Raw genomic sequence first — 27,432 nt, 5'->3', positions numbered from 1 at the left:
TATTTATATTTCATCACTGAATGAAGACGAGGTGTCGTAGGAGCCAGGCCAGTGTGTTGTGTTGTTGTTGTTGTTGTTGTTGAACCATACCATTGTCAGACGGTCCCTACCCGCTGAGCGTCGGATCCCCAGCAGCTCCTCCTCACTCAGCCCATTGTCAGACGGTCCCTCCCCAGCCGGCGGAGCTCCGGATCCCCAGCGGCTCCTCCTCCTCTCTCAGTCCGCCGCTGCAGTCCGACCGAGCGGCCGCTTCTCCACATCAGCGTCCGCGGAGCTGCACCGCGATGTGGCCGTGAGCTGAAACGGCTCCACCGCAGCGGGTCTACGACGGCGGGACACATCCGTGGAACATGAGGACACCCGCCGCGGAGACTTCTTCCAACAAAAAAAGAAAAAGGGCGGACCGGGAGTCCCGACCGGCGGCGGCGTCTCACGGAGCGACCGAGGACGGAGGTGATGAGCCCGTCAGGGAGCCGCGGCTAGCGCCCCGCTGGGCAGCTAAAATGTCAGCGAGCCCAGACGCGTGTGTCGGAGTGTGTTCTGTCGGTGTCCATGTTCCACCTGGACGTGGTTCTATGGTTCTATGGTTCCGTGGTTCTCCGGTTCTCCACTTTCTCTTCGCTGTTGTTGTTTTTTTTTTTTTTTTTTCTTCTTCCTCTGCTAGCCAGCATTAGCAGGGTAAGCTAGCTTCGGTATCGCTAGCTAGCATCTCGTCTCGGCTCACGCAGGCTGTCCCCCCCTGTCTCCCCTGTCCCCCCCCGTGTCCCCCTGTCCTCCCTGTCTCAGGACGAAACTTGGTATTCCGCGTGGAGACACCGAGGCGTCGTAGCTTCACCCCCGACCCGACGGTCAACACCGATCAGCTCGTGTGTTCCCGGTAGCCGTGTAACGGTAACGGGCTGTTTAAAGGGCTGCTCGTCGTGTCCTCCTCCTCCTCCTCCTCGTCCTCCTCCTCCTCCTCCTCCTCCTCGTCCACACCGAGGACTCAAACATGGGGTTGTTGGTTGTCTCCACACCCGACGGGGTAATTGAGCCTGCACCTTTTCAACCGTGTCGGTGTTTTGATGAGGGATTAATGAACTATCCCGTGTTGTGACCCAGCTCAGCGGGTCGTGTGTTTCCGAGGCTGGCCGCACGACGGTGACCTGTTATTCCGGTCCGGTCCGGTCCGGTCCGGTCCGATGGACGCGGATCTCATCCGATGACGAGAACACGGAGCTGAGCTTCATCTCGGGTCGTTTCATCGGGACACACGGCCGACTGAGAGCGCTGTCGTTCCCGGTGTTAAAGCCATTATGCGCAAATCTGCGGGTCGGACATCTGGATACCTTAAACATCTGGACCATGGTTGTCGTGTGTCTCACGGCCGAAAGATGAAGTGTTGAGAGAGAAACAGAGAAAGAGAGCGATTCTGAGGTTTTTATGTTCAAGACGACATGTTATTAAACGCGCCATAGAAAACAGCACGGTTGTTTTCTGACTGATATTTCAGCCAACACCTGATGTGTGATGGACTATTTTGTGGAGTTGTCACGGTGTGTTTGATTGTAACTCAGGAGCCTGTCGGGCAGCGCCCGGTGGGACGACGCTCCTGGTTACGGGGGACATGTTGCTTAGGTGGAGAAATGACAACTAAAGGCACAACTGTGAGCGGTATCAGCTCCTCTGTGGTGACAACATGGAAAGTACTGACTGTGTGTAAAGGCTGAGGGGGTAAAAGAAAAAGAGTGGCACGTCTAAAATGGTGGCATATCTATGGTAACGATGCACTAGATGGGTTTGAACGACTCGGGATCTAACCGTGTGTCTGCAATGTGTCTTACAGAATCGTCATGACCGTTTCCCTGCTGACGAGTCACTCCTTCACTGAGGGACCTCGGCCCTTTCTGGTTTCTGGACTTACCGATGCAGGGATGAGATAATAAAGTCAACCAGCCGGTGCATGCTGCTACGACAACACCTGTGGCGCCCGTAAACCCACCCCAAGTGAAGTTCATTTCAACGGTCGAACCATGACGACGCCGGCTCTGCTGCCGCTGTCGGGCCGCAGGATACCCACTCTGTCGCCGGGCGCCTCCTCTTTCCCGCACCACAGGGCGACGTTGAGGCTGTCCGAGAAGTTCATCCTCCTGCTTATCCTCAGTGCCTTCATCACCTTATGCTTCGGGGCCTTCTTTTTCCTCCCAGACAACTCCAAGCACAAGCGCTTCGACCTGGGTTTGGAGGATGTGCTCATCCCTCACATTGACACGCCCAAAGAGGGGAAGCATGCTTCAGGACAGGTGATCATACATGGACAGGGAGGACATGACGAGCACAGACACAGGTAAGGAACGCGTCTTCTTTTTTGCGTATTTAATGTTTTGAAACAAATCGCTGTCTTTTCTCAAGAAGATATTTTTGAAGCAATGGCAGGCTGCAAGTTTGATAATAAATATGCAGAGAAAAAAACTGTTGCAACCAACTGTCTTGCATATTAGCAATTACTTGGTTTAAATTTGGATCTTCACCCATGTTAGATCGCACACTGGTGTTTGCCGTGAAAACAGGTGTCCTGAGACTTTTCCTCAGCGGCCTGTTGTGACAGCCGGGGGTGTGGCACCGTTTGAACATTTAGATCCAGGTCAGCACAGGTGTCCCTTCCTTCTTTTTGTCCCTCCGTCCTTTGTGCAGCCGGAGCTGCTCTGAACACTCTCACCCTTTTCTATCTCCGCAGGGTGTAATTGTTGAACTTCTTTAACAACGGACATTTTATCGCCTTGGCCCCAGTCTTGCCGCACCGTCCGACGTTGTTGAACTTGATGAGCCAGAACACACAGGCTGTTTAAAAAGCTTTAGTAACTGCTTAAACAGGCTTGGAAATTATTGCTTGCCATGAGCTAAATACTGGCACATTTTGGCTGCAGCTTTCACATTTGTCATTTGGTTTGTCCATCCTCTGTGGCTCGTAGCCTGCCAGCGTTTTGGGGCTCTTTTCCCTTCCTAAATCTAATTTTTCTACTCGAAGTGTCCTGTGCTGTTTTGAATCCACTGTGCCGGTCAGGTTTCATCCCAACTATCAAATGTCTCAACGGACTCAATTTACTCATAAAAGGAATTCTGTCATGTAGATATTTCAATAATATTTCAATATTAAAAAAATATATGTTTACATTTGACTAATGCCAGCAAATCAGTACAGGAGGTTTTCTGATGCAAACATCCCATCGGTTAGTTATATTCCTTCTAGTTAGTTGTAATATCGCTTTTGTGTGACTCATACATGTTGAATCATATGGCCTTTAGCGTGTACATTGTGTTGTAATGGCAGACAAAAATGCTAGAGAGTAGGTGAGGGGATTCATTTGTAGTAAAGGTCGTCTCCATTGCTGGTAACGGAGGTCATTAGTTTTTTCCGAGTGCTTGGTAAGGTGTTAAACGCCGTTACCGTATCATTTTCACAGTAGGGATCATGGAGTACAGCCTCCTTGTCCCCCGTGGTGCCTTTTCATATTTCCGTCCTGATAGCCTTTAAGACCTCGGGATGCGGCCTGCTTGAAATAACATAATTATATTGCTGTCCGCTGACTCGGATGGACCCGGCAGCGCCGGGCTCCGGTGGTGCTTCCTGTTTCAGCCAGGATCACGGGGGCTGTTTTGTGAAATGTAAAGGTTGCAGGCTTGGAGATGTTCTCGCTTCTCCGGAGCAGGAAGGGACTCGGGGACGGCAGACGGGAGCATGTGGAGTAAAACATGACGAGGACGCATGTCTGGCTGCTTTTGGTGTTTGGTAGTGTGACTGCAATTAGTCCTTTAATGTATGTTACTTTAATTTCCTGTTGCAATAATGTACCAATAGGTTTTGCTACCTCATTACTTTCCAGCAGCTTATTGGAAAAGGGTTTTCTCCCCCGGTGGTAAACTGAATGAAGTTAAATAAGCAGGATCAGACTCGGTTTAAAGCCTTTTTTAAGCTTCGTTATCTACATTGCAGCTAGAGTTCACGTCCGTAGAATTAATGACACGTCTGTATTAAAACAGTATTTGGATGTAGTTTTTTTTTTCTTCCAGTGTTCAAGAATGTGGCTGGGTGGAAAATATCTCTGTACATGTTTGATGGAAATTAAGAGGTAAGGGCCAAGGGGCTTGTTAAAGTGTGATTAAAAAGAGCAGCCACTGAGATGTCCCTGTGATGACAATTTAAGGTTTTTAGGAGGCAGAGTAACCCTAACCTTTGCAATCTCTTGAAATTAGTTTTATGTAAATTCAAAGCCTGCAAAAGGCACCCCGTGTGTTCAATCTCACTTAGATATTCATGTGATGTGATATGTTTTTATTTTTTCTCTGCTCAGAACGGCTTATGAAATGTGTTCAGTTGGCTTTTTTTGGTGTGGCCGCCTCAGCTGTTCTTAAAGTCATCATTGTGCGCTCCAGAGGACCAGGGTTCAAACAGCTCCTGGAAAATGAGGCGTGCTAACATTTAAATAGTCCCTCAGGAACACAGACGGGCTCGTAATAATTTCACCTTTACTTTATTTGGCCACAGAAAAGCCCACAGAACCAAGTCTCTGCTCACAAGTTCAACCTGTTAATAGTCTTATTAAAGCATCGCGGAGCAAAGGGTATCAATCTGTTTGCCGTAAGGTGATCCATCTGTTCTGGTGAATTTTGCACAATAATTCGAAATGCCTGAGAACGGGGGTGAAGGTATGTTTAGTTTTATACACGTCTGGCTGCACTGAACATTTTCTTGTGTTATGTGTGTTTGTTTTTGGCAACACGGAGGAAGAATCGCCAGTTCTTGCTGAATGTAATTTACTAGAATAATTTATTTATATGATTATCACCACAGAGCAGAAAGTGAATTATTATAAGACAATTTCTCCTTACAGCTCATGTAGCGTGGATGTTCAGTCTTTCCATTTATCAGTCACAGACTTACCCACTCTCCTATGAAGTGCCTTGAAACAGGCAGGCTTATGACCAAGGAAGCACCCTGATAGTATTTTTGACCCTGACTCTCTGTGAAATTATATTTCTTGACTTCTTGACATATGACTTTGTTCACTCTGTCTATATTTGTGGTAAAGGTTTCACTCGATGTTTTTCCTCCCGTCTGCGGTAGTTATCTAACATGATCCAGCAGATGGGTTTGAGGATTAAACTGGTTTCTGAATCCTTCAGACAGACTTTGCATAACTGAGACACATTTGAAACAGATTGATAGAAACTCATTAACCTTTTAACATTTAAACTATAAACAGTCCGTAAATACAAAACTCAAAGGTTCATGAGTTGATACTTTCTCTGCTCTTGTGAATACATAAATATGTCATCCTTGAACTTCTCCAGATGAAACATCCTTAATTTGGGCCTGTATGGCATTATGGATTTCTCCTGTTAGTCCAACGGAGAGACTGCACCTACGTGATTGTTGTTGAAATGGAGGGCTGAGATCACATCGTTGACTCTTTACAAGGTAATTTGAAGTTTAGTCGAATACCTTCGGATGGCTGTCTGGAGAACATTGCTTAGATATAAAGCTCTGTCAAGTCTGACATACCGTGAGGCCATTAATGATCCTGCCCTGGTTTTGGTGGGACCTGAACAGAACTAGCCAGGAGAAGTACTCTTCATCTGAAATGGGCCACAAAGTAGACATGCTGACAGACGCAGTGACATTTTAGCAGCAGGGTCGGCATAGTCAGGTAAAAACACAGCAGTCACAGAAAAATACATCTTAGGGCTTTTTCTATGGATCAGACATGTGGACATCACACATAATATTTTGTAATATGTGTGAAGGGAAAACTGTATTTCAATACAGGTCGTTAAAATAAACACAAATAGTTGTGCCTCCAGACTACTAACAACTTGTGATTTTATGTAATTTTGGACTATTACTATTACAGTACTTATTTAAAAGTGCACTGTCTGCCTTAAAACTAATCAACATCAAAAACTGGCAAAACAGAGCTGTTAGTGACGCTGTGGTGGCTTTAGGTGCTTTGAAAAAACGCCTGGGTGCTGCTCCTTAAGTGTTATAATAGGAGGGGAAACCCAGACGTGTAGCAGTGTCATCATTTTGAGCCTGCATGGATTCTTTTCTTTGTAACGGACTGTCGCTCTTTTTCCTCAAGAAGCACTTGAACATATATGAATGAAAGACGGTCAATGATGATATTTTAGCTGTTATTATCATTATTGTGTTTGTATTTCATATCACACACCACATGCACTATTGTAACTAGATAACGTGTATAAATAAAAGCGGGTAATGAGCTCAATCATGCAGAAGGCATATTAAGATTGCGGCTCTCGTCGCAGCCATAATTTCATGTAATTTAAAAAAATATATTTTCACGACTTTCAGTGGAATTGTATTTTGACAAAATAATTCAGGGCTCCAGACTAATGTTTTTTCATTGGCTGCTCTGCTGCACCTAACTTTTTAATTTTAGGTACACTGAGAGGAATTGTGATGACATTTGGTTGACAAAAAGATTACCAATCATAATGACAATAACCATTAGTTGCGCCCCTACATTAGCTGATATATTTAATGTCTTTGTCAGTGTAATGTCAATATTACACAATACCACACAGCACCAAACAATGGGGATTTGTCCTTTTAAAGACTTACAACAGTCAAGTGAATCTCTAAATGGAGTTATACTATCCAGGTTGGGAAATTACAACATGAGCATTCATGCTGGATACTTGCCATAGAGCTCAATAGGTTTGACAGGTTTCCCATCTGCCACCAAAGTTACCCACTATCTGGCTGTGGGCTTGTCCTTTTCCCTCAATGTAGTTGTCAGTTAGTGCCTCGTAATCAAGACAAAAATGCACATTGTGTGTGTGTATTTGTTCGGCTCACACTTTTCCTTCATTTCTTTCACCAGCACAGACAGGTAGGCAGTTTCATTGGAATAAAGATTTTTTAATTCTTTCTGGGTAATTTAATCTTCAAAAGAAATAGACAACACAGCCTATTGTACTTTAGCAATTTAGCGAGTTTTTCAATATCCTGTTTTCTGGTTCTGTAAATATCAGCTCATCCCTCAGTGGCTCCTTTCAGGGGCTGAGTGAACTTGCCCTGGCATCCACATGGGTATGTCTTTTGTCTAAAATATTACCTGAATACTAATAAGAGACAGAGAGGGATTCGTGGGTCTGGAGGCTTTGAGAGTACCATCTGTGATGACTATTTCCGCCTCCCTCCACCCTTGAACAGATTTGTCTTCACTAACCTCACACATCAATATGAGCCCTACTGGAACGACACCCAACACCTCGCTGCAGGCAGAAATCCCAAGACTCTGTGAAAGCCCAGCCTTCACACAATCAGATGAGCAATTTGAGAAAACTGCCTTTAACTCGGTGTGAGAGTCTCGACCGCGGTTTGTTGTCACTGACAGTCATGCTAGTTTGTCCCGTCTGCTCTCTGAGAGTTACTCACATGGAGCGGAGCAGAGGAGAGACAGGTGAAGTGACGATAACGTTACTCCACGTCACAACGACAACACTTGTTACGTTAAAGTACTAATAATCACCCAAAATCTTTAATTAGATTAAACTTAAATGGTAAATGTAGGAATTCAATTATTAAATTGTTCTGAATGGACATAAATTCAATATTTTTGAAATTTATTTCAAAAATATATCCGGATCGAGATACATTTTATGTCATGCAACCACTTGACCATAATAAAACGAAGTAGGTTCAAAAAACATGTATTCAGTGCAGAATTGGGGGTTCAGGTCCCCGCTGTGGTGACCCAAGTGTGCGCATGTGTGATGTTTGCTGGTTTGTTTCTGATGAGAGTCATTTGACAGGTGAGTCATGTAATATTCAGACACGCGTAAAGGTTGAGGAAAATGTAGAGGAACAACCTTTTCACATGGCTCCCCTCTTAGGACGGATGTGGCCATGCGTAACCTGATTTTACCACTTATTGCCCTGCCAGTTATTGTTAGTGTTGCGGGGCCATAGCTTTGCTTTTGCGCCTCATAAATCAGCATCACAGCCCAACGCATCATATTCAGAGCTTGGGCAAAAATCAAAGTACACTTATTTATCATATTTAGTGTGATCTTGGAAATCATTTCTGTGTCTTCACGCTTCATTCGCCTGTCAGCTGCAAAGTAAATCTAGGTTGGTATTTGTGTGTGTGTGTGTGTGTGTGTGTGTGTGTGTGTGTGTGTGTGTGTGTGTGTGTGTGTGTGTGTGTGTGTGTGTGTGTGCGTGCGCGCGCGCGCATGATTGTGTGTGTGTGTGTGTATTTCTGTGTTTAAGATCTACAGTGCTAATACAGGAGCATGAGCTTGCATGTGTAGCTCACCCCATCTCACACACACACACACACACACACACACACACACACACGGACACACACACACACCACACACACACACACACACACACACACAGAAGCGCACACACACACACTGGCAAGCCAGCTCTACCTGGAAAGAATACCAGGGCAGTACGGTGAGTGCAGAGCGCCTGTGAAACCGTCCACCTTGGTTGGTCGATTCAGCAGCTCTTTAATACTGGACTCTGTTGTTCAGAGCAAACACAGAATGGCTGAATGTTCCTTGCCAACATAAAAGTTTCTTTTCACACAGCCATCACCACGTTTGGGGTTTTACATGTTATGGCTCCAGCCAGTGTTTTGGCCTGAGTGTATTTAGCTTGGGGTTAGATTTTTGTGAACTTAAAATGGCACCTTTAAGGGTAACATCACTGTAATTTTCCCTCACCATGATGGCTTTAAAAAGTCTGACCAATCATAGCTGTAATACAGTTCAGAGGTTCAGCTGCAGGTTTGCCTTCCTTTCCGAAAACAAATGATGTCATGCCGACCTATCACATTGTGAATGCATAGCAAATGCTGCTGTAGTTCTATAACACAGAAATGTATGTATCCCTCCTAGACTGGTAAATTGTAAAATACATCGTCTTCTTTTGCAGTTGAACCTGACAGCCAGAGTTGTAGTAAAGTCTACATCTTCCAAATAATGTCTGATTTTTTTTTTCAAGCGTCCGACAGAGACTCTAAATTTCCAGCTGCAACGAGGATTTGACGAGCGGCAGGTTTGTTTTTTCATTATGGTGATGTTTCACTGTATTTTCAAAAGTGGTGCTCACTGCAGCCTGTAATGTGTGTGTGTGTGTGTGTTGGTTTCCAGAAACTCAAACGCGTCCCCCAAATTATAACCGTTTCCAGTCAAAACTTTGAAATAATCAGGAAACGTCTGAGTTCATGACCTTGTAAACAGATCGTCTTGGTCCATAGAGAGTGAATATTTTAAAATCAAAGTGTATCAGTGAGCACATTAGAAGAAAAAGTCCATTTTACCGGCAGGTCCTTTTCCAGTCCCTTTTACTGCACCCGTTTAAAACGACTGTTTTGTTGGTTTCAGAATGCATATCAGTACATGCAGAGTGAGATATCAAATATAAACTCATCTTTCAGATCGATGTTCGTAGTCATTTCACGAAGACCCATCCTAATTAATTTGTCTATTGTCAAGAGATTTCATCTCGGTTGGTATTAGAGTGTACAGCCTGCAGAATGAGAAGTGGACTTCCATCAAGCTTAATCTCCTCATTAACACGGCCGCTTTCTATCAGATCTGCTGTCTGGCGATCTCATTTCCTCTCTTTCTTCCTCTTGTTTTATTTCCATCTTCTTCATGTGAGCCTGATGCTGTTCTCTGCACAACACAGATGCAGCCTTAGATTGGTGGAAGAGTAGTGTGTGTGTGTGTGTGTGTGTGTGTGTGTGTGTGTGTGTGTGTGTGTGTGTGTGTGTGTGTGTGTGTGTGTGTGTGTGTGTGTGTGTGTGTGTGTGTGTGTGTGTGTGTGTGTGAGAAAGGGGAAGAGAGCGCGGTGGAGGGTTCGTGTCTGTGTTGTGTTTGTAACCAGGGTTTTTCACGTTTCACAGACGACAAGTTTTCGAGCCAAACAACCTCCATTAAGTAACCAGGAGAGTATTTAGGTCAAGTAAAAGCATAGACTGTAAATAAAAGTGGCTTCCAGGTCTGAAAAATGAGGCTGACGTGGAAGTGCCTTAAACCGCAATACCACCGAGTGCCATTAGAGGTCTGCTCCAAAAAGCCTCCGGCTTCATAGACTCCCATTCGAAGTCAATACATTTTTTCTGGAAGTTATTTCAGTGTTGTTAGCTAAAGTCGCTTCTTCTTAGTTTTCTGGCGGTCGATCTGAAGATAATCCCGAAATTAATTCGAAAATAATTCTCAATAGCTGTGTTTTTTCGTGGCGTGTCTTTGATTGACAGGCCTGTGGTGCAGTCAGATTACAGGTATAGGTGGTCGGGACGTACTATCGTCAGGTTCATCCACCGTTCCCCTCCAGCTCATCAAAATATGGTCTCTACCGGCTCCAAACCGCTCTGAACTCGCAAGATGGCGGCGCCAACATCCAAACTGGAGGTTTCGTTACGGCCGTTCACAAACCAGCGGGTGACATCACTGCTTGCATTACATTTAACCCTTTAGGCCCCGGTGGGTATGACGCTTCAAACTGAGCATCAGGAACTGCCAAGCACTCAAAGCTGACAGTCAGTGCTTACTCAGGTTTGAATTATTTCACCAGATATCACGCAACAATTTTGTTTGCTTTCACTGTATGATTTATTTCACTAATGCGGTGCAATAGTATAACGTGCAGTCTTATTCTAGGTCACTGAATCAAGATGTTTAACACCGATGTAGTTCTCATGCTTCACTTTAATCTTGGCCGGTTTCAAACCCGAGAGTGAGAGTGAGAGTGAGAGTGTGAGTGAGAGTGAGAGAGAGTGAGTGTGAGTGTGAGAGTGAGAGTGTGAGTGAGAGTGAGAGTGTGTGAGAGAGTCACTTACTCACTCAACTGTGTGGTGTTTGCATGTTCTGCCTCAGGGTGTTTCTCTGTACTAAATGCACGCTAGGTTAATTATTGATTGTAACTTGACGGCAGGTGTGTGTGAGCTTTAGTAGTTGTCTGTTTCTATCCGTGTCTTTCCGCGACCCTGTTCTGGATAAAAGTGGGTGTAGAGAATGGATGTATGGGAAGCCAAACAAAGTGATGGTATAGTTTTGATGTGGACCAAAACTCTCGTATCCCATTGGCAAGACTATTAGAAAAAGTTGATCCTCAACGAGTGATGGAAAAAAAGGATTTGTCTCTTCCTCTTGTTTGCATTGTGGCTCCTGAAAGTCTCTTGTCAAGCAGGCTCTGAAAAGTTTCCTTTGTTTTCTCTCTTATTTGCAAGTGATTCCTTTTGTTTTACTTTCGGCATCTAATTGACGACTCCCCTTGTGACCTACAACCAACTCTGTATTACCATACGAAAGCAGATACAAAGGGGTGACTGTCAACTGTTTGTCAACTATATAAAAGCTGACCTATGGAAGAGGACGGCAGAAGAAGGAGAAAGGAGAAAAGGAGGACTGCGGAGGAGGACTGGGGCGAGCCAGGCTGGGGCGAGGACTGTTGGGGAGGACTGCTGGGGAGAGCCATGCTGGAGGACTGCTGGAGCACTGCTGGACACCTCTCTTTGAGGGTGCATGTAGTTGCTCCTTCTTGTAAGAATAAAATGTCCGAGGTGTTTGATTTTGAACCAAGCTTCTGAGTAATTTTTCTAACAACGAGTAAGGGTAAACTGATGTGTGATGTCATCAAGGTGTCACCGATGTGTTCATGATTGCATTTGAAATGTTCTTTTCAAAATTGAACCATTAGCCAGAATGATAACATGTTGTTGTGACTGGAGGCAGAAAACACACACACACACACACACACACACACACACACACACACACACACACACACACACACACACACACACACACACACACACACACACACACACACCCGGCTGCATGAACAATGCTCCTAACCTTGTTCAAGGAGAAAGTATTTGTGAAGGAAATTGACTGTTTTCCACGTCATGTTGACTTAAAAAAACACATCAAATCATCTGGTTGAAGAAACTTAACTAAGAACACAACTGGCAGCTTTTATGTAAAAAGTAATAGCTTTTGACATCAGTTGTGTTGCAGATATTCTGGTAATAAACTAACCAGTATTTAGGGGGCTGGTTCAGTTTAAAAAAAAAAAAAAGATTACTGAAGGCTTTAATAAATAAAAACAGACATATTTGTCAGGCAGTCTTGCAAGAGGACCAAAATATGTCAGCTCATGTCAGTGCTAATCACTGTGTGTTTGTGTGTGTATTTGATGACAGGTTAGGTTGTTGTAATTTAGAGCCTCATCCATGATGGTTTTCACTTTCACTGACCCATGAAGAGTGCATCTCTCTTCTCTGAATCACCAATGCAGTCTGTCAGCAGGCAAAATTATCTTTTTAAAATGTTAACAATTATTTCAGATGATTATTTTGTGTCTAAAATTTTTTTTTTCCCCTCGGGGATTAATAAAGTAACTACCTAACCTAAAAAGCTCCCAGCCACTTTCATATTCTTCCAGCATTTGGCTGCTGGCTGGTGTTCATCTCCCAGCCCGCAGTCTAGTTTACTTACTGACAGTATTTTTCAAACAGTGCTGCATAGACAGACAGATATACTTTATTGATCCCGCAAGGAGAACTCTTTCATGATAGCAGCATGAAGGATAAAGCAAAAGCAATAATAATTACAGAATAAAAAGTTAGTAGGTAGTAAAGTTATAAATATAAAAAAATTAAAAATGCACAGTGTATACAAATAAAATACACTGCTCGGTCTCCAACCCACAGAAGTTGATCAGGTAGTGCAGCTCATCCAGGATGGCACATCAATGCACGCTGTGGCAAGAAGGTTTGCTGTGTCTGTCAGCACAGTGTCAAGAGCATGGAGGACATACCAGGAGACAGGCCGGTCCACCAGGAGACGTGGAGGGGGCCGTAGGAGGACAACAACCCAGCAGCAGGACTGCTATCTGCTCCTTTGTGCAAGGAGGAACAGGAGGAGCGCTGCCAGAGCCCTACAAAATGACCTCCAGCAGGCCACTAATGTGCATGTTTCTGCTCAAACTGTCAGAAACAGACTCCATGAGGGCGGTACGAGGGCCCGACGTCCACAAGTGGGGTCTGTGCTTACAGCCCAACACCGTGCAGGGTGATCGGACTTTGCCAGAGAACACCAAAATTGGCAGCTTCTCCGTCGGCGCCCTGTGGTCTTCACGGATGAGAGCAGGTTCACACTGAGCACATGTGACAGACGTGACGGAGTCTGGAGACGCCGTGGAGAACGTTCTGCTGCCTGCAACATCCTCCAGCGGGACCGGTTCGGCGGTGGGTCAGCGACGGTCTGGGGAGGCATTTCTTTAGAGGGCTGCACAGCCCTCCGTGTGCTAGCCAGAGGTACCCTGACTGTCATTAGGTACCAGGATGAGATCCTCAGACCCATTGAAGACCATATGCTGGTGCAGTGGACCCTGGGTTCCTTCTGATGCAGGACAATGCTCGGCCTCATGTGTCTGGAGTGTGTCATCAGTTCCTGCATGATGAAGGCATCGATGCTACGGACCGGCCCGCCCGTTCCCCAGACCTGAATCCAATCCAGCACATCTGGGACATTGTGTCTCGTTCCGTCCACCGACGCCACATCCACCGCAGACTGTCCAGGAGTGGACTGATGCTTTGATCCAGGTCTGGGAGGAGATCCCTCAGGAGAACATCCGTGGTCTCATCAGGAGCATGCCCAGGCGTTGTAGGGAGTGATACAGGCACGTGGAGGCCACACACACTACAGAGACTCATTTGGACTTGTCTTGAGGAATTTCCACAGAAGTTGGATCAACCTGTGATCTGATTTTTTCCACTTTTATTTTCAGTATGATTCTGAATCCAGACCTCCATGAGATAATGATTTTTATTTCCATGGATCATTCTTGTTATTTTGTTCTCAACACATTCCTCTATGTAATGAATAAAGATTTTCAACTGGAATATTTCATTCATTGAGATCCAGGATGTGTTGTTTAAGTGTTCCCTTTATTATTTTGAGCAGTGTAGAATAAGAAAAAAAAGATTAAATAAAAAACAGTGCAATGGTGTTAATGATGACGTAGGATGGATTTGGCCAGAGGTGATTTATTGTACAGTCTTATTGCAGTGGGCAGAAAGGATCTCCTGAATCGGGAAGGATCTCCTGAATCAGGAAAGATCTCCTGAATCGGGAAGGATCGAAGGATCTCCTGAATCAGGAAGGATCTCCTGTATCAGGAAAGATCTCCTGTATCAGGAAGGATCTCCTGAATCGGGAAGGTTCTCCTGAATCAGGAAGGATCTCCTGTATCAGGAAAGATCTCCTGTATCAGGAAGGATCTCCTGAATCGGGAAGGTTCTCCTGAATCAGGAAGGATCTCCTGAATCGGGAAGGATCTCCTGAATCAGGAATGATCGAAGGATCTCCTGAATCAGGAAGGATCTCCTGAATCGGGAAAGATCTCCTGAATTGGGAAGGATCTCCTGAATCGGGAATGATCAGTTTGTTCAGCGTCCTCCTCTTCAACACCTTTTCCAGACTGTCCAATTTGCAGCCAATGATGGAGCCGGCCTTCTTAATCAGTTTGTTAAGTCTGTTGTTGTCTCCGGCTCCAACGCTGCTCCCCCAGCAGACTACGGAGAAATACAGACTGGTAGAACATCTCCAACATCTTGCTGCACACATTGAAGGATCGAAGTTTCCTCAAGAAAAAGAGTCGACTCATCACCTTTTTGTAGACAGCGTTGATGTTGGTCTTCCAGCTCAGTCTGTTGTCATGGAGACCCCCAGGTACTTGTACTCCTCAACCATGTCCACCTCCTCTCCCAGAAGTCTCAGCGGTTGTGGAGCCGTCGTCTTCCTCCTGAAGTCGACCACCATCTCTCTGGTCTTGGCCACGTTCAGGAGCAGCTGATTTCTTCCTGCCCACTCCACAAAGCCCTCCACTACTGCCCTGTACTTGTCCTCCCGTCCATCCCTAATACACCAACCACTGCAGATGGCACGGCCCCGAGTTGTACTGGAAGTCAGTGGTGTTCAAGGTGAACAGGAAGGGAGACAGAACAGTTCCCTGTGGAGCTCCAGTACCAGCGAGCACCGCCCAGTCGGACCAACTGTGGTCTGCTGTTGGGTAGTCGCTGATCCAGGAGACGGTGGACCTGCCGATGCGACTGAGCTTGTTGCAGCAGGTAGTTGAGGACGTCGTCCAACCCCACGAGTCAGTGGTGAAGTTGGGGGCTCTGTGTCCATGCAGCTCACCAGGGGGGACGATCAAACGTACCTACTACCTGTGGAAGAGGTGTACAGAGGCCTCTCACTTCAATTGCAAAAAACTATTTTACCATCTTTTCAGGCAGAGCCTCCGATTTCTTCCTCTACGACTTCTGCTCGATTTCTTGGTGTTTCCAGGTGCTGATCCTAAACAAAACCAACATGATAGCATGGTTATATGATGGCTGACAGGTAGTTCAACTGCTGGTTGTTTTGTTTTGGGTTTTCCTTCAAGATTGAGAATTTATGGGGGTGAATATGGGAAATCACTGGAAACAAACTCATTATGATCAATGATAGTTGCACGTAGGTGGTTATCATCCCATATACAAACTGTGAGGCTCCTCACTTTGAAATACTCAGCATTTGTGCTCTGTTGGGACTTTTGCTGCATTAGAAAGTGAGGATTAAGTGCCATTTGGTGTGAATGTCCCCACGGAAAGTACAGATGTGAATATATGAGTGTGCTTCTGGGAATAATTCATCTGTAATAACTTATCAGCACTTAAAGACCTGTTATAGAAAACAAATTAGAAACTTAAGGCTGTACTTACATTTTCAGAGTGTTTTTCATCACTATACTTTGTGTTGATGGAATATCACTTTTCTAATGAAGTAGACTTGGGGTGTGTGTTTTTTTTAAACAATTTTTTTTAAACCAAATAAATTTGTGCCAAAGCTACATTTCAGACTCAAATCACCGTTTTTGGTGATCTGTTGAATAAGTGGAAGAATAATAGAAGAAATAATGTCCGTTGAGAATAGCTGTGGCCCTAATCCACATTGCCTGCTGGCCGCAGTGTATTTAATTTAATTGGTCCTCATAGTGCACAACATATAATCATCTAATTTTATGTTGACAAATGCTTGCTTATTACACCTGCCTGTTAATGTAGGTGCTTGGCATGGCTGCCAGGTCTACCACATTAGCGATATTTCCTGCTAATGAGCTGGGTCTCATTCAACAACAATGCCTCAGAGAAAATCACCTGCTTTCCGTGACATAACAGTGGCAGCAAAATCATGCATACAACACCAAACACACATTTTCTTTCTGTATTTTAAAGGAATTTATATATATTTTTTTATTTTAATGTTGACTATATAGAGAAAGAGCGTTGAAGAGAAATTAAGTTATATTATAAATTTGGTTTGGTGGATTTGTACAACAACCAAAATCTGAAAGCTTATTTACACATAAATGTTAAAACATTAGATTTATAGAAATGATTATGATACATTTGGAGAACAGAGTGGCACAGGCATGAATATGTCAGCGCTGCATCTGTACATCTCCATAAGGTCATCTTTTCTGATATTTGTATGTTCTGTTATGTGAGGATATCACAGTTCATTATCTGTGGTTAGTCACAAGGCCGTACCTCATTTTCCACACATCACAGATTCTCATCAAATTCAGATGTCATGTTTCGACAAGATAAAAGTTACAGAAAAACTTTTAACAGCAACCAAAGGGAATCACAGTCCCTGGGTGTGTTGGCTTCTGTTTTTAATAGTAACTTTATCATTAATATTAGTGGAATAAAGTGGAACCCATACCCAAGAAGATTAATGCCATATTTCATTGTTGTAAAGTGTAATAATAGATACATGTATAATAGACACATGCAAACCCCTTTTCTTTTTCCCAAGCGAGGCTTAATAATACCACGATGACAAAGGTTACAGTGAGAGTTTTGACATCCTGTTATATTTCAGTGCTTGAAGCCGATCCCACAGGCACAGCAGCAGTGTCACGAAGACACAGATTTGACTACAATTCATCTGCTGTTGTAGGTTCCCGTTGAGCCTCTGTCCAGTAATCATAATACAGAAAATGGTCTGTTTAAAAAAAACAAACAAACAGTGGGAGCGTCTCACTTCCTGGTGGACAAGCAAAGCTGCAGTGGATCACAGTCTGTGAGCTTTGATCTTAATTATACTGGATGTATTTGGGTGATTCATTTATAGCTTGTTTAGATGGACTCGTTGGTATTTTAGTAACATTTAATGACAGTTATCTGGTAGTTGTTGTTGTTTTTACTCCCTGACTTATATTGAAGACATCTTTTAGCACTCACATTGCCCCACAGTCATATTGGTGCTGCAGAAGATGAAGAATATCGATCAGCATGTAAACCGTCCCTCAAAAGAGATGAACAACAACAGTATTTTATCACTTTCATATATTTTCTGTGAAGATTCTCATTCATCCAAGTCATGGTCAATCTATGTTTTATCCAAAGGTGACTGGACATGGTTGAATTTCTTTGAATTGTTTCCCCCGTTAAATGGTTTTCTTTATTAAGTAATTAAACAAAGCTACAGCAAAGCCTGAGCATCGTAGCGGTTCAGTGTTGGATGTAGAGGGATCTATTGGCAAATAGATCATAATATTCATAGTTATTTTTTCAGTGGTGTATTATGACCTGAAACTCAGCGTCCTGTTTTTGTTACCTTAGAATGAGCTCTTCATATCTACATAGGAAGTAGATCCTTTTCTAACATGAGCATCCTTTCTACTTTCAGTGAATAACGGTCGGGGGCGTTTGATAAATGCTGATGTTCTTGTCTGGATTTCAGCAGTTTAAAGTCGAGGTTTGTCCATTGATCGCTTAACTTTAGCCTCTTATTGCAGTTGTTTTTACAGTCACGTAACGAGTAGTTGTTATCAACTTGAGTAACGTTCACCTGCGTCCACCTTCTGTCCTGCTGCGATCTGTCTGTCTGACGAGGCTCCGCCCTTCATGAGGCACTGACGCGCTGCAGAGCAGAGCAACAGACGAATTAGCGCGACTTTCAGTGTGGTAGTTACTGGACGTAACCGCAGCTCTAGGAGAACGTTTGTATTTTGTTTCCTTCAGACGGGGCGTGAGGTCCCGTTGGCGGGGAGGCCCACGCTCCCAGGAAAATGTTAGGTGAAAGACTGAAGTTGTAGAGCCATGTTTCTACAGTTGCCCAGAGAGGACAAACCACGCACGGGCTCTCGAGAGGCTTCAGGGTTCACGGACCAAATCAATGTAACACCACGGGTGTTGAGACGCAATGGAAATAAAGCAACCCTGTGATAGATGGTAGCAAGGTCTCCTGACTGAATAAAAATGAGCTTCTACAATCAGGACCATGTCTCGACTTGTTGTAGCGGATGCTATAATGAAACTTATACCATGATTACATCAGTGCAATTTGTTACCATCATTTACCCTTGTAAAGAATAGCAGGTTATTTAACAGTGGAAAAGGCAACATTATGGTTTACAGCGGAGATCCTCAACGACAAATGAAGTCATGCAGATAAAACCTCAGAGTTTTCGGTGAAAGCTGGAGGTTTGTGAAAGTTTACAGTGAGTTAGTCATAGTTAACGTGGCTTTCATAACAAAAATGAGTGTTCATTTTAATGAGAGGACCTGAACATGTAACAAGTGGGGTTAGTGTTGTGCTATTGCTGTGACAGTGGAAACGATGAGGATGGTATGACTCATCATCATATGATTATTTAACTGTGTGAAAGAAATGCGGAAAAATGTCTGTTTGCGGTATCATTTGCTCTTTGAAGCCGTTCTATGATCACACAACGAGGCTCGCGACCGAGGAGACCTATTCAGATTTCTGAGAGTAATTGACGATTTTGAAAGTCTTCACTTGTGACGCCTGTCACAATTATTACATCATTTCCTGATCACAGTTGTTTCCATTCATGTCGATAAAAACAGCTGGATGAAATAAACAGATGTCATAGTTCCATCAATACGGCCGTAATTTTCCACCATTTAGGTTTGACTAGCGCTCCTTTAAAGACATTCTCTCATTCAGGGCACATGAGTAGAGATGCAGAGCAACTGGCTGAAACTACCGACTTCTTATGGGCACCAGAGGTAGTTATTGATTGTTGATCTGTGGATGGATCGTCTGCTCTGTGCTTTTCTTTTAAAAGTGCATAGTTGTGGATAACTTGAGACCCCAGCGTTACCTGGCAAAGTATGAACTGCACCTCGTTTTTGTACATTTTTTGAAGCAGTTCCACAGAGAACCTTCTGACAGCTGTAATAGTCTTTGCATGTTTCTGCTGTTTATACTTTTGTATCGGATCACAGCACCACACACATCTTACCAGAACCTGGTGCTAACGTCTTCTTCTTCTCCTCCTTTTGTTGCTTACTGACGGTAGGCAAACAGCTTTTGGGTGCGTTACCGCCACCCGCTGGTGGTAGTAACACATTGCTACCAGGTGCCAATAAAACCAAGGACGATAATCGCATAAACCCCATTTGTCATTTCTCTGGAGTGCAGCACTTGTGACGAGACCTCTTGAAGGCCAGAGAAACGCAAAGACACTTGTTTGAATTGGTTTGAATGAGTGCAGTGATAGAAGAAGAAGAGACGCGGCCCAAAGAGTAAACAAAATAAAAAAACAGTAAGCCGAGAGAGAGTAAAGGTGAACTACAGAGAGAGAGGCTCTCGGTCTTCAGGGACGATGTGACCACGGTGAACTACAAAGCTTCTCACCAAATCCCAGCCCTGCCAAACACTGGCGCTGCAGCCCGGCCGCACAATAACTCCCCGTCAGTTAAAGCAATGGGATCAAAGTGAGATCGCTCAACGGCAAATTAAGAATCGGCCCTCAGGTTTCAGAGGCTTGAATTTCAAATAAACCTTTCTGATTCAACGGCGATTTCAGCCTCCCGTTTCCATAACCAGCACAGCCACACACACACACACACACACACACACACACACACACACACACACACACACACACACACACACACACACACACACACACACACACACACACACACACCGGCCTGATAATAAATGTGCCTTGTACCCGAGTTGTTGGATTTATGATTGGCCTGGGGATGGGAAATGAGATGTCTTTTCTTACGGTGATTTATTATTATTTGTTTGGTCTGTGTCATGACATGGGAGGCAATCTATATTTGCTGGAATACCTGGATGATGGTGTATCTTAAACTAGGACTGGGACAGAGTCGGTGGGAATCAAAGAGCTTAGTACAATATTGTGTGGGTTATTAGTTTCATTAGCTGAGGTTTTTTTTTTTCACTTTTGACTCTTTGTACCTAATTTTTTGTGAATAATATCCACTAAAATATATGTATGTGTTTACGTTTTTTTGTGTGTGTGTCATTTTGCAGCAGAGAGACTTTCCAGGATATAAGAAGTAAAAGTTCTTTGTGCTTCTCGGGTAGTGGAGGCAGCAGATGTGCCGCATCTCACCATTAAGACGTTCGGATTTAGTGCCCTAATGCCTCTCTCAGGTTTTGCCCTGGTTCAGTCCTATTATCACCCTTACCTCTTAGTGGACTATAAACAGCCTAATGATAGGAATTCAAAGAAAATGGTCTATTATTGTTGACAAAACTGCTCTTGTGCATTATTTTTTACAGGCTGGAAATGAGTGCATCTTTATGGCTGCATCTCTCCAAAGGTTTGATGACTGAACTTCCCAATCATCACACAAATCCTTTCCACACATGGGAAAACTTTGTGGAGGCATTAGTCAGCCAGCCATGATGTAGGTCAGAGGGGCTGCATGGCAACATGGGTACAGCCTCAGGGATCAGGTGTCAGCATGAAAAAAAAAGCCCAAAAGATGGAGGGAGTATGTGTGTGTATCCACACGTGGGCTCGGAAATATATTGCTATATCGACATTGTCACATGAGAATAGATATTGTCTTGTATTTTGGATATCCTAATATCGTGATTTGGCATTAGTGTTGACTTGTCCTGATTTAATAAGCTGCGTTTCAGACCATTCTGTTATTTTCCTTTACACACGTCGTCATTATGTCCAATGACTGATGGTTATTCTGTAAATATTTTGTGAAAGCAGACAAATATTGTAATTTATGATATTGTCTGTGTGGCAGTACGGCCAGAAAGACTCCGAGAGCTGAACACCAATTTATCCACACGGCACTTGATAAGTGGGAGGAAGGAGTTTTCTGACTAATAATATAAGAAGAAGATTAAAAAAATGAGAAAGAAGGAGGGTGGAGGGAGGTGAGGATATGCAAAGATGGTGGAGACTGCTGAGAGCAGGAGACACTGAATATATTTAAGAGGAAGTGGTGTGTGTGTGTGTGTGTGTGGGGGGGGGGTGTTTGTGTGTGTGTGTGTGTGTGTTGCTAGTAGTATAAGGTTGTAGGGCACAGAGAGAATTGAAATAATAAGAGAAAGAACGGATGCTGTTACACCCACAGTTCAGCGTCGGAGAGCTGTTACACGCAGCGCCGCAGTTATCGTTTGAGTCAACTGGGTCGTAGAGAAAAAGCAGGACAAGGGAAGTGTGCCTGATAGTTCATGTTGAAGGGAACCACGTGAGCTGAAGCTCAGGACAAAAAAAACAAAAATTCAGCCGCCTTAATAGTCCTCCAACTCTTCTCCACTCATGGGTTTCATGGGCGAGCGGGAGGCAGACTTGTCCACTTCACTTGAACGAGTTCCCGTGAGCGCTCCGTTACCAAGAGATGCTTGACAAGAAGAAAACCCTCTCCGCTCGTCTGTCAGAGATGGACTATGCAAATGCCTCACAGGGAAGAGGTTGTTGACTTGAACTGCCCACGCGCAGGAACGACCTTTCTCCTTCATGTGAGCTGGCTGGTAGGCGGCTGGTCTGAGTAGGATGTATGCGGTGGGGGGGTTTCTCTCGGCCCACTTTCAAGCTCTTCACCTCCATTAAGACAGTAAAAAACACTGCTGCTGTGTTGAGTCTTCATGTTCCACTTTCAAGGACAAAAAGCTTGTCTGCTCTGCAGAGTCCTTTGTAATAAGAGAGAACAAAATGTTTCACTTCCTTTCCTTCTTTTGTCCTAAATAAGTTTAAAAAAGAGAATAAATATTCTTTTCAAATTGACTCAAAGCTGTAATTTTTTTTCTGGTGATTACAGAATAAGATTTAAAAATTATTATTTTATGCTAAATGATATCTGCCAGTTTCAAACCATGAAATCATCATACTGCGTCATGCTCCAATTACAATGGACTAGAATAGAATAAGCCAAATGTTCAAACCATATATCGAAATATAAGTTTTTCAGAGTGCAGTATGAACAATGTGTGGACGAGTGGCCGAGATGGTCAGTACAATGACAACAGCTGGTCCACCTTCATCAGTCCACCTGAAGGGAGCCCGCTGAGGCGTTGCTAACTTTGGGGCTAACCACCTTCACCTTAAACAGCAGGTGGTGAGCGAGACGCGAGACACAGGACACAGGACACAGGACACTGGACACTGGTCCAGATCTACAGGAGCATTTATTCACTGACAAACAGCTGGAACTACGCTCACTACGCTGCTAACCTCATCCTCTGCTCAGGTCTTCACCCTCATCATCACACAGGCTTTGTGTTATAATGAAGGGAAGACCCTGATGAACTCTGATTGAGAGTCTCCAGCCTTCAAACTTCAAACCTTTCCAGCCTCCATCTGTTTTTAGAAGTTTGGCGTTGCTTTCTTTCCCTCCTGCCGTGGACACAGCAGCCGAAGGCCAACGCTTTCCTGGCGAGTGGGTGTCTGGGAGACCTTCTAGCTTTATGAGTTGTAGATTTGGCCTTGAAAACTACTCGAGTATCGACAGCAGCAGTTTCAAGACAGTCGAGGTCACAATATGAGATTCTCACATCCGTCAAAACTTCTATTGGAACCACAAATTGGACGTATTCTTGTTGTGTTGTTGCATTCAGAGCTCCTGTCATCTAAAATGAGCTTCTATCATCTGATAAATTTGGAGGCCTGCGTCTTCAGGCAGGAATTTCTGGAAATAACATCACATCTTAGATGGATTTTTGATGCAACTCAGATTTAAAACTTCGAAATAAACAGGATTGTAGCTGGTATCTCTGCATTATTTTCAGATGAGTTGATTTTCCCAGCATGTTCTTTCACTGAGGTGCACCGTGGTATGAGAAGAGTTTGGACATTATGTTCTTGGAAGTGTTTTATGTTTTTTAGTCTTTATAAAATCCTTTTCCAAATGGTCAGAGGCCAAATGCTCATAAAATCTTTGTTGCAAGTTGCATAATTTTGTGCCGTGTTTGTACCATTTCTTTAGAGAAGTTGACACTCATCAGCCTCGAGAGCACCTCTCAGCAAACCTCCCTCCTCACCACCACTGCTCTGTATTCATATATTCTCCTTCACATAGTAGATATGGCTGTTAATGTGCAGACGGCATTAAGAGAGCGCCCGCTACCTTTGCACACAATAGACCGATGCAAAGAAGTTAATGACTTAACTACAATTGTAAACATGTGATGATCTGCTGGTGATTAATGGTTAATTGTTTTTTTTTTTTACGGGTTTCTCAAGTCGATTAACCCTTTTGTGACAGCGAGGTGGTTTGTTGACCAGAATTATGCATCGGAGGCTCCTGAACAAAAGTGTTTGTGATCCCCAGGGACATGTTAGTCAAATGTATTTCAATAAGGCTCGTGTTGACAGGACACCATGGATAATATGTGGAGACATTGTAGTAAACAAGCTTATCTTTGAATAAAAGCCTCTTAAAAGCCATTCACTAATGGACTTTTAGTGGCTAATCTACTTTACACAAGCTGTTTTGAAAGTGCTTTATTCTTCGGATGACTCTCAATAAGCTACAATAAAACATAACACGTCAAATGCCACAAAATCAATCTTGTTTTGTGTGAAAACAGCCCTGAAGAGTAACAGCTGCCTTCTGTAAATCAGCACTGAAGTGAAGTATAAACTTAGTCCTTAAAGTCCAGGAGTCCTGAGTTGAACGTCGTGTTGTTTGTTAAAGTGCCGTTGAGACAGGATGAGAGTTTAAGCAGCCGCAAAGGTTTTCAAACATATTTTATTTCAGAATTATATAATTGTCAACCTAACTGTAATAAAAGTATAGAGAAGGGTGAGAGAAATGTCTTATAACGTGTGCTCTGCTGCTGTCAGCTGCGATGTTGAAGGTCGAACAGTTCTGACTGCAACGTCTTCAAAATATTAATCTCTGAAACAGCTCCTTCTGCTGTTTCTATTATTTGATCTCATGTACACTCAACACAAATACAAACGCAACACTTTTGTTTTTTTTGGCTTCCATTTCATGGAGTTGAAGCAAAAGATCTAAAACTTCTGCTATGCAAACAAGAAGTTTCACCCTCTCAAATTTTGTTCCCAAATGTGTTTAAATCCCCGTTAGTGAGCACTTTTCAAGATAATCCATCCACCTCAAAAGTGCAGTTTTGTCACGCAATGCCACAGATGTCACAGGTTGGAGTGTAATTGGCATACTGACTGCAGGAACGTCCACCAGAGCTCTTGGCTGTGAACTGCATGTTCGTTTCACTGGATGAGTTGTGGTCTGAGCCGGAATAATTTACGGCCAACAAACGCAGGTGCATTTCAGCGATGGCAGTTTGAACGCACAGACGTCGTCATCAGATTCCCGAGGCTCATTGTCGCATCATCCGTCCGCTGCTGTAATGCTGCAGCATAATAATGCACAACCTAACGTTGCAAGTATTTGCGCAGAATTCCTTGAAAGATGAAAATATCCCAGTTCATCCACGACCTGCATATTCTGCAGACTCGGACGCAACATGTCGCCGAGCATATTTACGATGCTGTGGATCGACGTGGACGGCAGCGCGTTCCAGTTCCTGTCGATCTCCATCGGCGTTGCGGAGGAGATCACCGGCATTCGACGGGGGTGTAAAATGAGTCGCTGTCTGTTGAAGCCGCCGGGCCGGGAGACGACGGCGCCTCGGCTCAGGGAGCCAATAGATGTGTTTGCATATGTTGCTGCTGCAGGTGCTTTTTCATGACTTAAAATGACATAAAACACACATGATCTGAATAATTCACACTCGGGGTGTGAAGGTTAAATGGATTTGCTTAAAATACCGTTGCATCCGACACGGCGCCTGATAATTTCCCGGTGCAAAAGGCCGTCTTGATGTTTGCGTTTCCTTCCGCCGCTACATTCAGCCGCTGTGGAGTCACTAACAGCTCAGCGGTCTAATGGCCGTGAATAAACGAGTCAATTATGTAATTAAGACTTGACTTGCTGTGTATGACCTCTCTATGTATGTGCGTGTGTATGTGTGTTTATCCCGGTTTGTTGCCATGGCAACATGGCTTCTAGCCTGCGCCACTCTCCCTTGTGTTTCCTCGGCTTCTGAAAACCTTGTCTCAGATTCCCCAGCAGGCCGTTGGACAACTGCTGCTTCCCTCCGGTTGCCATGGAGGCACTTTGCTGAGCGGCAGATTTCACTTGACCACTAAGAGACGGTGGCGGGAGGGCAGGCCGATCAAATGAAGAAGTGATTCGGTAGCCTGACTTGACTGAAGCAACTAATTCGGGAGGGTGGACTCTCCTTGCTTCACGCACATTTTGGGGGCTGTGATCACGATTAGATGTAAGTAGGTGAAGGTGAGGCAGGACACCATCACCTGGAGGCACAAGAGCTTCGGCTCACGCTTGTCTCCGTCAGGGTAATAGAGTCAGGCGGTTGTTGATGCGCTCGTAATTGCATGTTTGACATTATATGAGACTCGAAGGGAATCGGCAGCGATGCCACAGTGGGTCTGATCATTTCCGCAGCGGTGTTGGCGTGTGTTGCTCTGACACCGACACGTTGCTGTAATTTGTACAATGTTGTTTGTGTTTCAGCGACAACATGCTGACTTTCTACGTGTCCACACATATACGGAGCACAATCAGCAGCTATTAGAGACGGTGTCAGCTTAACCTCCTCATTCTCTTTTGTCACGCATCGCGTCTCACACACACACACACACACACACACACACACACACACACACACACACACACACACACACACACACACACACACACACACACACACACACACACATTAATCACCCGTCCAGCATCAGGACCATCTAAATATCACATTTAAATGCATGTTGCTGAAGGCACATTCACAGGAGCACAGAGGAGGCGTGACCCTCTTGGGTGTTTAGACACACACACACACACACACACACACACACACACACACACACACACACACACACACACACACACACACACACACACACACACACACACACACACACACACACACACACACTACACTACACTACACTACAATACAGCAACCTGATCAAAGACCTTGAAATAGAGGACGCAAATATGCATCACACACGCATCACAAACACATCACACACAAGCTGTATCACAACCTGAGCAGCACATACACACATGAATTCCCTACAAAGTAAAAAGCAGCACATGAGCAGCATTCACTTCCACAAACATACACGCACTAACTGCCATCTTTGTGTTGCAAAATATGTTTTCCATCAATTAAAGTCAGACACGGTGAGTTGCGATATGAATATTTATGACCTGTTACCAGGGCGAGGTTGCATAACTCTGAACTGTTTATTTTGGTCTCTGTTGGCCCAACATCCAGTATCACGATATCATTATAAAATGGATGCACATTGTGTTGCGAGGAGGATAATTAGCAGTAAACGTCTGCCTCTTTCTTGCGACTGTCTCAGTTCTTTATCTCAGTTCTTTCCTGTTGTATTTCCTCATTATTGGTAAACATATCTGTCACATTTTTCTTCTCTTGCTCAGCTCACACATCATGAAGTGGGGGAAGAGGCCTGGGTTTTCCTCTCTGTTGCTCAGTGCAGGTTGGGAATGACTGCAGCCGCAGTTGGACCTTAAAAGGAAACATTGTTAATCAATGGTTCGTGCATGCTGATCACATAAAACTCCTCCAGCCCTCTTTAGCCCAGTATTTCCCCACATAATCTTCTCACAGATCGTCTCTTACAGATTGGTTTCTGTTTACTGTATTAGTTTCTCTCCTCGCTCTTCTTGCAACTTGACTTCTCATGCTTTAACTATATTCTCATGTCCGCATTAACATAAAGGCAGCTAACCTGCTGTGATGCATTCACTGACATGCACACAGGCCTGTTGTCACACAGATATACAGTCACGCAGGCCTGAAGAGCGTCGCAGCCTTATTTAATCTTAAAGTGGATGTTTTGTCACTTGACAGGAGCAACGTGAGACAGTGAGGTGTTGTTCCTGTTTGGTAGTTTGGTGATTCACCATTGCTCAGCAACAGACTGTGTACAGTGCAACCAAAGTCTCTGAAGATTTGTGGAAACTAAAGATGTCCCGTTTGATTTTTTTTGCCCCCTATTAAAGTCCT

The 27,432-nt window shown here is 44.2% G+C and overlaps 1 protein-coding gene across 1 annotated transcript in view; it reads left to right on the top strand.

Moving 5' to 3' along the window:
- Window positions 1-248: 248 nt before the first annotated feature.
- Window positions 249-27,432, top strand: part of man1a2 (mannosidase, alpha, class 1A, member 2) — a 150,993-nt gene continuing 123,809 nt past the window's right edge. The window contains exons 1-2 of the mRNA XM_069155072.1: window positions 249-453; window positions 1,826-2,326. Coding sequence (XP_069011173.1) covers window positions 2,013-2,326 — 314 coding nt within the window. The 5' untranslated portion in view covers window positions 249-453; window positions 1,826-2,012. The remainder of the gene's footprint in view (window positions 454-1,825; window positions 2,327-27,432) is intronic.

This window comes from Embiotoca jacksoni, unplaced genomic scaffold, assembly GCF_022577435.1.
Source record: "Embiotoca jacksoni isolate LCO1_2020_lvr unplaced genomic scaffold, fEmbJac1.0.p SCAF_2, whole genome shotgun sequence".
Lineage (NCBI taxonomy): Eukaryota > Metazoa > Chordata > Actinopteri > Embiotocidae > Embiotoca > Embiotoca jacksoni.
Note: the sequence above shows the minus strand (reverse complement) of the source record. Positions and strands in the feature narration are given on the sequence as shown.